Below are 12128 nucleotides of genomic sequence, written 5' to 3'. Positions count from 1 at the left end.
CAATTAACAATAAATGAATTTAGAAAGGTAGTTGAACAAACAAAGATTTCGTGAGTTGCAAGATGAGGACAGAGTTATAAAGATAGTCAGTTCGATAGACATTTATTTCAATATTTGATTATTTCATATTTGATTTATTCTTACGAGCTTAATTCCTTTAATTAATTTTAATATAAGAAAAATAGGTCCTATTGCAACTTATGGATTTCAAATAAACCTTTTTAATTTTAATAAAAATTTGATACATACATGAAGCATAAAGAAAACATAAATTACAATTTCGTGCAAATTAATGTAAATCGGAATTAATTTTTAGATTCAAATATATTTATTAGACAAAACGTATTTACATTCTAATATAATTAATATGATATAATATAATATAATAAATACAATAAAAATATCTTTAAAAAATCATGTATAATAGATAAATGTATATTTTGCATTACATTTCGTCTAATGGTTGATAAGATCGTCACTTAGACTAAATTTTATTTTCTAAATCGGCTTGTATAAAAGTTTATGTTATCCTCAGTAATTCTTCTATACGTTTTTACCCATTCTCGAATTTCAGACAAAACATCTGGATCTTTATTTATATTAGCCTCTGAGAAATTTTTTACCTAAAACAAATTATAAATTCAAGATGCTTATGAATAATAATTAGTAATTTATTCTTATGCACCAATTTCATAAAATATAATTTTTAATTAAACATAACGTTAACATAAATATATGTATATGAATATGCATAAATCCAATATGTATTAAACTCCATAGATGCGGAAGTATATACACGCCGTAAAAAAATTGTCTCCTATTTGAGAAAGACAAATACATTTTCAAAAATCGACCGAAATATCAATTCACGATGGAATCATTTTCACGAAATTTTTTAAAGCTTTTTCATTTAAATGATCGGTCTATTATTAAGTCATAAATTATAACACTTTAGCTTACATTCTAAAATACGCGCTGATATCATTCGATTATTACAACGCGCTTTACCTCAAAAATACAAAAGTACATTCTTGTAAGAAAACAAACAAAATTAATTATTAATATTAATTTAATTACACAAATTTAAAATTAATTTAAAATTTCACACGACGATTATCATTTAAAACGCGCTACAGCTGAAAGCGTTATTGATCATAATCAATTGGTTATTAAGTATGAATATTATAAAATATACCTTATTAATTTGTGTGACAGTTACAACATTCTGAAGAATAAGCCTTATTGCTTTGGTTACAGTAATTAATCTATAAAATATACGTTTATAATTAATAAATCTTTATAATTAAAAAGCAGTATAATAAATGTTTACGAAAAAAAATGTTGTGTTACCTGGGTTTTATGATATTAAAATTTTTTAATATGTAATCAAGGATCGAATTTCTGTGCGCATGATTTTCAACAATAGAACGGAAGATAAATATTTGCTCTGTATCATTAAATAATGTAGTGTTCAAGTAGTTTAAAGTTGTAACAGTTAAAAATTTGATAATAACACGACGACTTGCAGCGCAACTCAAACCTCTTAATATCATTTTATCAGATTTCTTTTGATATAATTCTAACATTTTGCTCCAAGTAGTCTCATTGGCTCCTATCATTCCAAGGCAATACATGGATTCTTGCCACCATGGTAGAATTCTAAAATATATGTTTATAAAGAAAACGTACATAAATATACCCGGCTTTCTGTAATATATCAAAGATTTATTCCTTTACATTCTGCATTCAGTTAATTTGAAATTAAACTCTCGCTCTGTGCTGCAGTGAAAAAACAAATGAACGAAGATTCCAACGATAATGTCGCTTGTCAATTTATTGTATGTTTGCTTGTACGCGATTAAAGACATATGTATAGTACTATACATTCTGTGTATTATATTATTAGAATAAAAATGGAATTGAGAAAAAACACAAATACAGTTTAAGAGGTAATCGTGACAGTAAAAAGAATTACTTGTAAGTATCAGGGTGCTCGATATGTTTGCTCAATTTAACAGCAGCCACTTCTATGCATCCCTTATGACCGAGGGTGCATGCCCATTTCATGGCCTCTTGCTTCATTTCTGTTGTAATATTGTTATCATACAAATTTTCATCGTATCCCATGTTCTGAAGAAGTTTGTCAAAGAGATCAATTATGCGTAACTAAAAATCATAAAGTAAAATATTGGTTATAAATTGATTCATTGGTTTGTGAAGCTACATAATCTATATATGGAAATATATATGTATACTTTGTTAACGTTTGATACATTTACATCACATAAAAATCATTGCTGAATTTAAGTCTATCTCTTACGTATTTTGTAAAGAAAAAATAGAATTCATTGACATTATTAAGCTTACAAAAAAATAATTTGTTTGATATAGTATATCGAGAACATGTAAATGTAGAACTAAACAAATTAAAGAATTAATTGTAATACTATTCCTTTTTATGAAATCTGTCTGAATTAATATATCTACCTTGTTATTTTTGCCACTAGGCAGTAATAGATAGCCCTTTATCCGTTTTAAAACTCGGAACATTGGATACCATGCCACATAATCTGTCTCTCGCGATAGATAACTTATAAGATCGATAAAGTCGGATCCATCCATTTGGTGCTTCCAAAATAAGAAAAATGCGTCATCGATGATTTGCGCACGATTAAGAACGTGTATATTCGTGTAGTCGTCAGAATTTAAGTATTGTATAATATTATACCAATTCATGGAATCATATTTGACACGATAGTATCCTGTGGAATTATTCATTACATTTATTATTATAAATCTTTTAATTTAATCTTACAAAACATATTTTTATATATCAATATTTTGCCTTTTTTAACATAACAAATACAATGTAGTTGCAAATAACAAGAAAGGACATAAAAAATGTTTTATATTAATAATTTGGCAAATTATCGGAGAACTTGATCATATAAATTTCCTGTAAACATTCATAAATAAGAAAATACACATAAAAATGAATAATGTAAAATTTTCGTTATAATGAACGAATAATACATAAGCATAAATTTATTACTCTTTATACTTACCAGTTTGTTGCAAATTGAGAATAATCCAATCATTTGGATCAATCGTAAAGCTTATATTTTGGTCTGGTCTTAACCAAAAACTGGGCACAGTATTAGAGAAATCGGGATTGGATTGTGTTGCGAAAGTCACGGGTATCCACCATTTATTATTGTCATCGCTAACATAGTCCCAGGAACATGTTTGTGATATTGTCACTTTACCAGTTGTGTAATTTCTCACCACCTTCACCACAGGATAACCGTTTTGGTCCATCCACGAATTCATCACTTCCTTTATTCTATAACCTTCGTGCGGGACATCAGATTTGTCTAGAGCACTTTGAATAGCGTTCCACAAATCGTCCGGAATGGCCGAGCTAAATTGACTAAATTAGAGAAATTGCATTGTCAAGAGATATACAGTCACACATCGGCGAATATAAATTTTCTATTAAATGTTTTACGTAAATATACAATTTAACTTATACATATAAAAATTTAGAACAAAACTTAATTAAAATTAACATAAATTAAATTATAATTAAATAAAGAGAAAAGTATGGCCAATAATGGAACAATGTGATGTTAGGTCTACCTAAATTCATGTTTATAGTGATATATTATATTTTTCAGTATGAGTAAAAGAAGCATTATTATACTCATAATACTCAATATTGTAATACATAATAACTATGTTAGACTACATTATATACACTTACTGCGTGGCCAAATACGTGATGACACCTTTTTGAAATATCTCGTCGGTAATTGCACGATGTAACATGCGCAATAAAGCTGTCACTACGATAATAGATACCATAAACTATTAACTAATAATATATTCAAAGTAGATACATTTAAAGTAGTTATAAAATTGAGATATATGTATTGCAACGGAATTTTTTCTATTAATTTTATGTTTTATCCGTTTCTTTGTGCTACCCACATTTAAAAAACCGTGTATGTGTACGGTAGTTTAATTATATTTAATCTTACGAAATCTTACCTTTATCATAAAGTACACTAGAATCTTTATAGAATATACTAGAAACGAGACTTTCAGGTTCAATGATGTAATCAGCAGTCATTGTTTTTGTAACAGACTTTAATTGATGATCAATATCTGCAGCTAAACTATCATGTAAATTCTGAACAACAAAGAAATCTATCATCCGCCAATTTTCGAAATTCTAGAAATGTAATATAAATAAATATTACAAATTTGAAGAAAAGTTTGCATTAGAGATAATTTGGTTGTTTGATGCTTTCAAAAATTTATTGTTTTACTTTTCAAAACCTAAATTATTATATTAATTCCTTCACGTTTAACTTTCTTTCTCAAGAAGAGCACACATCTAGTTTGATTAAATGTTTTTAAAAAGTGTTACAAATTTTTTAATATAAAAAAATCAAGATATAAAAATCTAAATTGTTGAATTTTTTATTAAATGTTAAATACGGTAAAAATATTTTCAAATTTTAACGAAACTACTGTAATGTTTTTGCGATTTCTAATTATAAAGTTAAATAGAGAAAATTTTAAATGGATATTCAATATGATAAATACAAAGTAGATATTTAAATTTTAATATAAATTATGTATTAAAATGTTTTAATAATTGTTCGATATAAGCATTACAAACTCTTTTATATAATTCTAAATTGAAGCACGTGATATTTCTTATTCATTTTTATCTTAATAATTTTAATGAAAATTCAGTATTCATTTGTCTTTAATTTACATGATTTTAATCTCAGATTATAAAATATATTACAAAAATTCTTTTAATGCTTCAATTTTGCATTGTTGCAATTACCTTATTGAGGATATGCATTCCGAGGAAGTCAGCAAGTCCCTCGTTTAACCACGCGTAAGCCCACCAAGATGGACTAACTAAATTGTCAAACCATTCATGCGCAAGTTCATGTGCTATTAACGACGCTATTTTTGTTCCATAATATAATGGATCTGTATTATTATCATAGATTATAGCGTCTTCTCTGAAAGACAAAACATAACGTAATATGATTTTATAAAACGTTCTTCTTATGAACAAACTTTTGAGTGATAATGCATACACGTACAAATAGAAATGAAATAAAGGAAGTGAAAAATAAAGACGTAATATAAGAATTATTTAAACATGAAAATATGCATTTTTTGGATATATGTAAAATATGCACAGTTTTTAATTATTAAATTTCGAATGCTAAGCTTAGGTTTAATAATTATTTTAATTATGTGTATTATACCTGTTAATGATAAGTCCCCAATTTTGCATGCTATTAATCGGATAATTCTGTATCACGACATGATCCACTTTTGGTATCTTCTTGGAACTATTAGTATACTCAATCAAGTGCGGTACGACCTTTTCGATAATACTATGAGCGAATTTTACTTGCGATGTTAAAAACGAGCTGCACCACATATTGATGGTTCCATCCTCGTTGGGAACGTGGGTGAAATTCGACATCATCACAATCGCCACGACATAAGTGGACATTATAGGAGTGGTGTGAAAGTGTGTTCGCACCATACTATCTTGTCCCACGATTATCTGTCGTATTGGCATATTTGACAATACTTTGTATTTCTGATGATGCGTTATGGAAATGTCGAATGTGGCTTTTAACGCTGGCTCGTCCCAACACGGAAACGTTCGTCTGGCTCCTCTCGCTCGGAAACTCGTAGCCAACCATCTAGAATGTCTTAAATTTGATATATATCTTAAATAACGACAAATTTACCATTTATATCGGATAAAATGCATGAATTTAAAGAGTATCAGTTAATATTTACGATATATTATACGTCTAAAAAGTATCTTTATTGAGAAAAAACTAAAAAGCTTTATAGTTATGCTGTTTTATTTTTAATTAAAGTTATCTTTTTAAATATAATAGATATTGTGCATGCATTTTATTGTAATTATATTTAAATAAACTGAAAAAAATTTTTATATAATTTTTATATAATTTTTATATAATTATATGAAGCTATATGTTTAACTGTTACGTTTTGCTGAGCTTTATGTGCAATGATGATAAAAGCAAAAAAAGAATATTAAATAATATTTAAGTTATAAAAATGTTTTAGATATAATAATATTTACTTACTTGCTATTTCCTTCTTTGCCGGTGTATGGAATTTTCATGAAACTAGTTGCTACCAGCTTAGAATGAATCTCAGATATTAGCTTACCAACAAATTTCATGTTCACAATGTAAATTCCGGGCAATAATGCATTGTCAAAAGTAAGTGTTATAATATCTGTTCTGTTGTCATGAGTATGTTCTATCGGTTTATAAGATGTTCCTTTATCATTAATCAACGTTGTCGCCGCTTCATTTATTTCTAAATCTCTCGAGTGTAAACTTATATATGATGATGCATGACGAATCTCGATATTGACATTGGATTCACCGTAAAAACTAAAATTGCCTTCTTCGAGATGCGATGTCAGGTTGATGTTATAATGAATTGGTATCGTGTTGTTGGGCAAACGACGAATTTCCCTATTATTATCGGTGTTGAGGGTCAGCATTAGACCAGCAAAATTTAAAAAGTTTTGAACTCCCATGTCGACATTCAGTTTTTACGTATCTACAATTTTTTCAATAAGAAGAACAAATGGTAATACAGTGCAGTTCAAAGTTGTATGTTAATATCACATCTTTATACAAAAATAGAAAGAATGAAAAAAAATCATCATATGCAATGTAGAGCCTGCTACATTTAATATTGAGTACATTTGGAATTAATTAATCTTGTTATTCTTATTTTCATAGAATCTTATTCTCAAAAAAAATTGAAGTTTAATTTAATCAGTTTAAAAGATAATTTTTGGCATCTAACAAAAATAACGTATTAAATTTATTGTATAAAATATTTGCCAGAAATAAACAACATTATCACATTTCGTTGGTATGTGAGATTTCAATTGTCTAGATATCTGTTAGAAGAACGACAAAATTAAATCTGTTTCTCGATTCAATTATTTATTAGTACTTTAATATATTTTTGTCTAATATTTATTTATTTAATTTATTAAGAAAAAATTTTTCTTCGGAATTATTAAATAGAATGATAGAATTATAATTTTTATTTTCTAATTGTCACATTTAATAAATTATAGACAAGTAGAAAGAAAGAATAAATAAGTATCTAATCGATTTCTAAAATAAGGCAAATTATTAATAAAATTGTGTACAGTGAAAGACATTTTGAATTTCTTACTAGTCATTTTCGCAAATGACAGTCTTATCCGAATTCCATTCTTTTATTTTCGTAATAACGTTTTTTACTGGTAGGAACTGAATGCGCACCGGCACTGCACCGACACTGCTTAGAGTTTGTACCGAATTTCTGCACTAAAACGCAAAAACTCAGCATCAAGTCTTCTAGTGAAACAGCACGCACCGCCTTCGTGCGCACTGAAAAGCACAATCAAACACGCTGCTTTCGAGTGTTCACTCAGTGCGCACCAATGCGACCAGTGAAAAACGTTATAAAATATTCTTGAAACTATGAAAATAGCATAGGAAACAATTCAACAATTGTTAAAAAACAAATGAAAGTTAAAGAAAATAAATCCTTTTCATCGTGAGATTGTTTCTATCTGTTTATTAATAATAATTATAATTTTGTTTCTTATTTAATTAAAAATTTTTTTCTATATACGAGAAATTTGCTGTGTTAAAATTATTTCAAAATTCTATTGAATATCTCATTTTATTAAATTTTCAGTAGTTATAATAAGAAATAGGAACATTATGATTAAGAAAATAACATTAAGAAAATAAAAATTCACATTTTATGAGAAAAAAATATCGAGGAAATGAAGTTAAATTTAATCGTGCTTTGTCTTTTGGAATTATTTGACAAACAAGTATGTCATGTATGTACGTTGAATAAAGTTTTATAAACTTTTATATAAACTCTTTTGTCGTTGACAAGATCGAGATACATGTATTTATTTAATCATTATTAAATTAACAAGTTACTTACTTTGTATGCTGATTAAATTGCAATAGATTCGTAATAATTACAGTCAATTAATTACAACTATTGCCACCATCCGTTAAAATCAGAGATATGTCAGTCTAACTGCGATTGTCGTTGTGCCATCTCGAAAGCTCACCGAATACTGACCGACTACAATGTCAGTCTCTGATGTTATAACAAGTATGTCATGTACGATCGTGTAGTATAATATACAAAGATGTCCTTTACCAAATTTGAAACTGTAAATTCTTTGTTTTTAATAACGAATATTGGTCTAGTCTCCACCGCACTCTCAATTCAGTTACACTTCGGTGCAGCTCAAAATTTAGTGCGCTGTTTCCATTGGAGGAAGAGTAAAAGTGACGAAAATTGATATTCCAGTAGAGCCAACTTAACTCTTGTCTTACATACATGAATATGTACATGAATAGTAACTATTAAATAAAAAAAAGTAGAGGTTGGCAATATCTATTTTAAACCTATTTCAACTGTTTCCACCGATTAAATTTTATATCAATTTGCTGCCACTTCGATAAAGCTTGTGGATCGAAGTGGAGGTGAAATGATCAATGTCAAGTGTATTTCCATTGACTTAAATTTGATTTTATACCGTATGAGATGCGTATATATTAATGCTTCGGTGGAAACTAGACTATTGAGACTTATAAAGCCCTTGAGTTAAACAATTTAATTTAAAATAAAATGCTTCATGAAAATTAAGCTTTCCGCAGAGAAACTAAATAGTAATAATTAATATTTAATAAAAATGTTAAAGATATTATAAGAAAATTATGTTCTACTGCAATTTATGGATTTCAAATAAACCTTTTTACTTTTAATGAAAATTTAATACATACATATGGAGTATTAAGAAAACATGAATATGATTCTGTGCAAACGCGGTTTTTGCAAAAATGCAGTCTTATAAGAAAACGAACAAAATTAATTATTGGTTATCATTTAAAGCGCGCTACAGCTAAAGCGTTATTCATAACCAATTGGTTATTAGGTTAATTGAATCCATTATAAATCTACCTTGTCAATTTGTTCGGTAGTTACAACATTGTGAAGAATAAATCTCATCGATCACAATAACTAATCCAAAAAAATTCATAATTAATAAATCTTTATAATTATATACAAAGTAATATAATAAATGTTAATGAAGAGAAATGTTGTGTTATTTGGATTTAATAATTTCAAAATCTTTTAATATGTAATTAAAAATCAAATTTTTGTGCGCATTATTTCTAACAATAAAGAGTACAATGCTGTAATAATATATAAAAGACTTGTTATAAATTTCACAATAAATAATAAAAAAATTTACTATAATCTAGTTTCACAAAAGTTGAAATATTTCGAAATCTTATGTATCAGATCCTTATCTCATTCTTATCCTTATATGCATCAGAATTATAAAAGAATTTAATTATATAATATTTAATTAAATTATTAAAATTGTATAATTTTACAGACAAAAGATCCCTGTAGCGATTATTTTATTTATTATAGCCAATAATCAATCGATCCATTAAAAAATACTTAAAGCTGTAAATTTCTCTCGTCGTTTTTCTTTTGCAATTTATTCTTCACGCCAAGATTATGACTTAATTTTTCAACAGACAATTTGTTTTTCTTAAATAAAGTTTTAAACGAATAATACATTTTCTCAATTATCAAGATAAATAGTGCCAGAAACATACTGCCCACCATTATCGTCAAAACCGGCGTTACATTGTTCATATCAATTGTACTATAAGTCATCTTATTCGGAGATTTTTTTGGGAGATACTTGTTCCGCAACTTGTTCATAACACCATTAGTCTGAAATCGCTGTAAGCTGAAAAATGCAAAAATATTTAAATTAAGGGTTTATTTTTTAAAAGTTATAGAAGCAATTGTAAGCGATTTAATCTGTATTCTTTGCAAATACATAAATATGTATATACTTATAGGACTTACTGATAATTTATAAAGCCAATATAAGGATTTCCTTTTGATAACATTAACGCTATATTTTGGATTCTCCCGGTATCAATGTATACGATGTTACACTGTATATACATGTCCATGGACTCTCTGATCACCTCCGACATGTAAAATGCCAAATTCTTCCGCTGGCAGATCTGCGTGAAAATTGATGTGAATCGATTTAAAGAAACTTAACGCTATTGATGTTATTAATTAGATAATATCGCTAACTTGCTCGAAACCCTCCCTCGCTGATGCCGGTAAATACTTCTTTTCTTCCAGCAATTCGTACATTTTCAGAAATACTGGGTCTTTGACATTCTGCAAAATTCGAAAAAACTTAATTTAATTAAAAAGATGTTTTTCTTCCAATTATGTAGTTAGAAGAATATTATGTCTCCTTAATTTATGAATTCTCGCAAATAATAGGTACTTATCATAAGAATATAAAAAATTTATGAATAAACATATTTTCTTCAAATAAAAAATTAAATTCTCTTGACATTTAAATTGTCAAATTTTCTAAAAAATTATTGAATTACTGAAACTTGTTTATCCGTAATGTTAATGCTTTACGTATAATGTTATTGTATAAACTATAATGTAAAAATTTTCCAAATGTTTACAGCTACATTGGCGAGATTGTTTTTATTCGCGAGCTTCAAACGAAAATACTGCAACTAACAAGTTGCTGCTTATATACAAAGTAATTTTTAAGTTTTAAATAACAATAGCGAACTCACACTAGGAACCTCGCTCCCGGAGCTATTTTGCACAGTGATTAATTTGTAATTTCCGTCATTAACGAAATCCTCCAGAGTGGAAAAAGGCAGTTTGGGGAAATTGAGCGCCAGAAACCTGATCAACGAGGCGGAATAAGTGGCCAGAGTTACTATCGACGAGATGTAAATCGAGAAAGAAGCCAACTGCATCGGTAACTCTCTGGGAAATTCTGCGATCGCGTAAAATATATAATATGTGTGTTCTATTCTAGCGCCAAATATACATATTATTGACACAACAACGTACTAATTATATAAAACCCTTTACGAAAAAGATGCATCGGCTAGGGATTGTAATTCGTCTAATCCAAATACTACAATAACTACAGGAAAATATTACAATAACCACACACAAATATTAATGCCTTATAATGTGTCTACTGTAAGTTGACCACCGCAATATTCGTATTACAATAATTACACGCGTGTGGTCCGTCGAATGTAATATTTTCGTGAGGGATTACAATAACTACATGAATTACAATTCCTAACCCATGCGTCTTTTTCGTAAGGAACGTCACTACAAATAATATAAAAATATTATAAAAATAAAAACTTAAGTAAAGTTATTAAATATTTCTATAACAAATATTACCTGGCAAACCCTGCTGGCAATAAATTCCCCAAACCTTAACATAGTTTTCGAATATTAAGTCCATCGAGAAATATCCGTTTTTTGATTTCATAATAGTCAAGAGAAGAGAAGTGACTGTTATTATCATTACTATTGTTACCCATATTTCAAAGCTGAATGCCTGCAAGATTTATGGATGGAAGAAAACAATTTATTTCACTAGACTTTGTTACCGCAAATTTTTATCTATATAAATTATTTTAACGCTATCTTTATTTTTAAAGGTACAATAAATATGTAACACAAATAATCGAATAAATCATTTAATTATCAATTTTACTACAGATATAGAGATTTATTATACTTAGATACGATTTAATATTTAATTATATACGAAATAAAAATGAAAACTTTGCGTGTAACTTGTAATTTTTAATTATAATCTGCGTGTATAATTAATATGTAGGTAACTTATACATATATAGGAAGAGGTCGCCAACACTGTCACACTTTTGTTTTTAGATTATATTTCTTAAATAAAAATAAAAACTTGAAAACATAAATTTAAACAAGAATTTTTATCGGATAATATCGCAATTTTTATAATACTATTTTAGAATTTCGTAATATTTAATATTTTTATAAGGTGAAAAAAATAAGCATTTGCAAAAATCAGTCAAAATCGACAAAAATAAACATAAAAAAATGACTTAACGTTATCAGCTAAATATCAATAGCTAGTTCAA

The 12128-nt window shown here is 27.6% G+C and overlaps 2 protein-coding genes across 4 annotated transcripts; both read right to left on the bottom strand.

The window, feature by feature from the left end:
• Positions 1–376: 376 nt before the first annotated feature.
• On the bottom strand, positions 377–8348 carry LOC105458278 (aminopeptidase N-like). 3 transcript variants are annotated; one of them, XM_011703447.1, is made up of 12 exons: positions 8056–8348; positions 6165–6651; positions 5298–5756; positions 4862–5045; positions 4051–4234; positions 3764–3845; positions 3066–3430; positions 2488–2762; positions 1976–2166; positions 1351–1659; positions 1196–1265; positions 377–623 (listed from the first exon to the last, which is right to left on the bottom strand). In XM_011703447.1, exons 2-12 carry the CDS (start codon positions 6626–6628, stop codon positions 492–494), a joined length of 2715 nt encoding a protein of 904 aa, XP_011701749.1. In that variant the 5' UTR covers positions 6629–6651; positions 8056–8348; the 3' UTR covers positions 377–491. The 3 variants fall into 3 exon arrangements, with proteins under 3 accessions (XP_011701749.1, XP_011701751.1, XP_011701750.1); XM_011703449.1 differs by having other exon boundaries at positions 5298–5747; XM_011703448.1 differs by lacking the exon at positions 8056–8348 and adding an exon at positions 7285–7431.
• Positions 8349–9533: 1185 nt separating this feature from the next.
• On the bottom strand, positions 9534–11556 carry LOC105458277. The gene is made up of 5 exons (XM_011703446.1): positions 11404–11556; positions 10770–10978; positions 10258–10347; positions 10018–10181; positions 9534–9895 (listed from the first exon to the last, which is right to left on the bottom strand). The coding sequence occupies exons 1-5, from the start codon at positions 11528–11530 to the stop codon at positions 9598–9600; spliced, it is 888 nt and encodes a 295-aa protein (XP_011701748.1). The 5' UTR covers positions 11531–11556; the 3' UTR covers positions 9534–9597.
• Positions 11557–12128: the final 572 nt, after the last annotated feature.

Source organism: Wasmannia auropunctata, unplaced genomic scaffold (genome assembly GCF_000956235.1).
Source record: "Wasmannia auropunctata unplaced genomic scaffold, wasmannia.A_1.0 LD334559.1, whole genome shotgun sequence".
In the NCBI taxonomy this organism is placed as follows: domain Eukaryota; kingdom Metazoa; phylum Arthropoda; class Insecta; order Hymenoptera; family Formicidae; genus Wasmannia; species Wasmannia auropunctata.
This window is presented reverse-complemented; position numbering and strand designations above follow the sequence as displayed.

Coding starts and splice junctions, on each gene's coding strand:
- LOC105458278 (XM_011703447.1), bottom strand. CDS start 6,628: ATGGGAGTTCAAAACTTTTTAAATTTTGCTGGTCTAATGCTGACCCTC. Junction 4,235..4,861: donor GAATGCATATCCTCAATAAG/GTAATTGCAACA, acceptor TTACATTTCTAG/AATTTCGAAAATTGGCGGAT. Junction 2,167..2,487: donor CTAGTGGCAAAAATAACAAG/GTAGATATATTA, acceptor TATGATTTTTAG/TTACGCATAATTGATCTCTT.
- LOC105458277 (XM_011703446.1), bottom strand. CDS start 11,530: ATGATAATAACAGTCACTTCTCTTCTCTTGACTATTATGAAATCAAAA. Junction 10,182..10,257: donor CGAGGGAGGGTTTCGAGCAA/GTTAGCGATATT, acceptor ATTTTCACGCAG/ATCTGCCAGCGGAAGAATTT. Junction 9,896..10,017: donor ATTGGCTTTATAAATTATCA/GTAAGTCCTATA, acceptor TGCATTTTTCAG/CTTACAGCGATTTCAGACTA.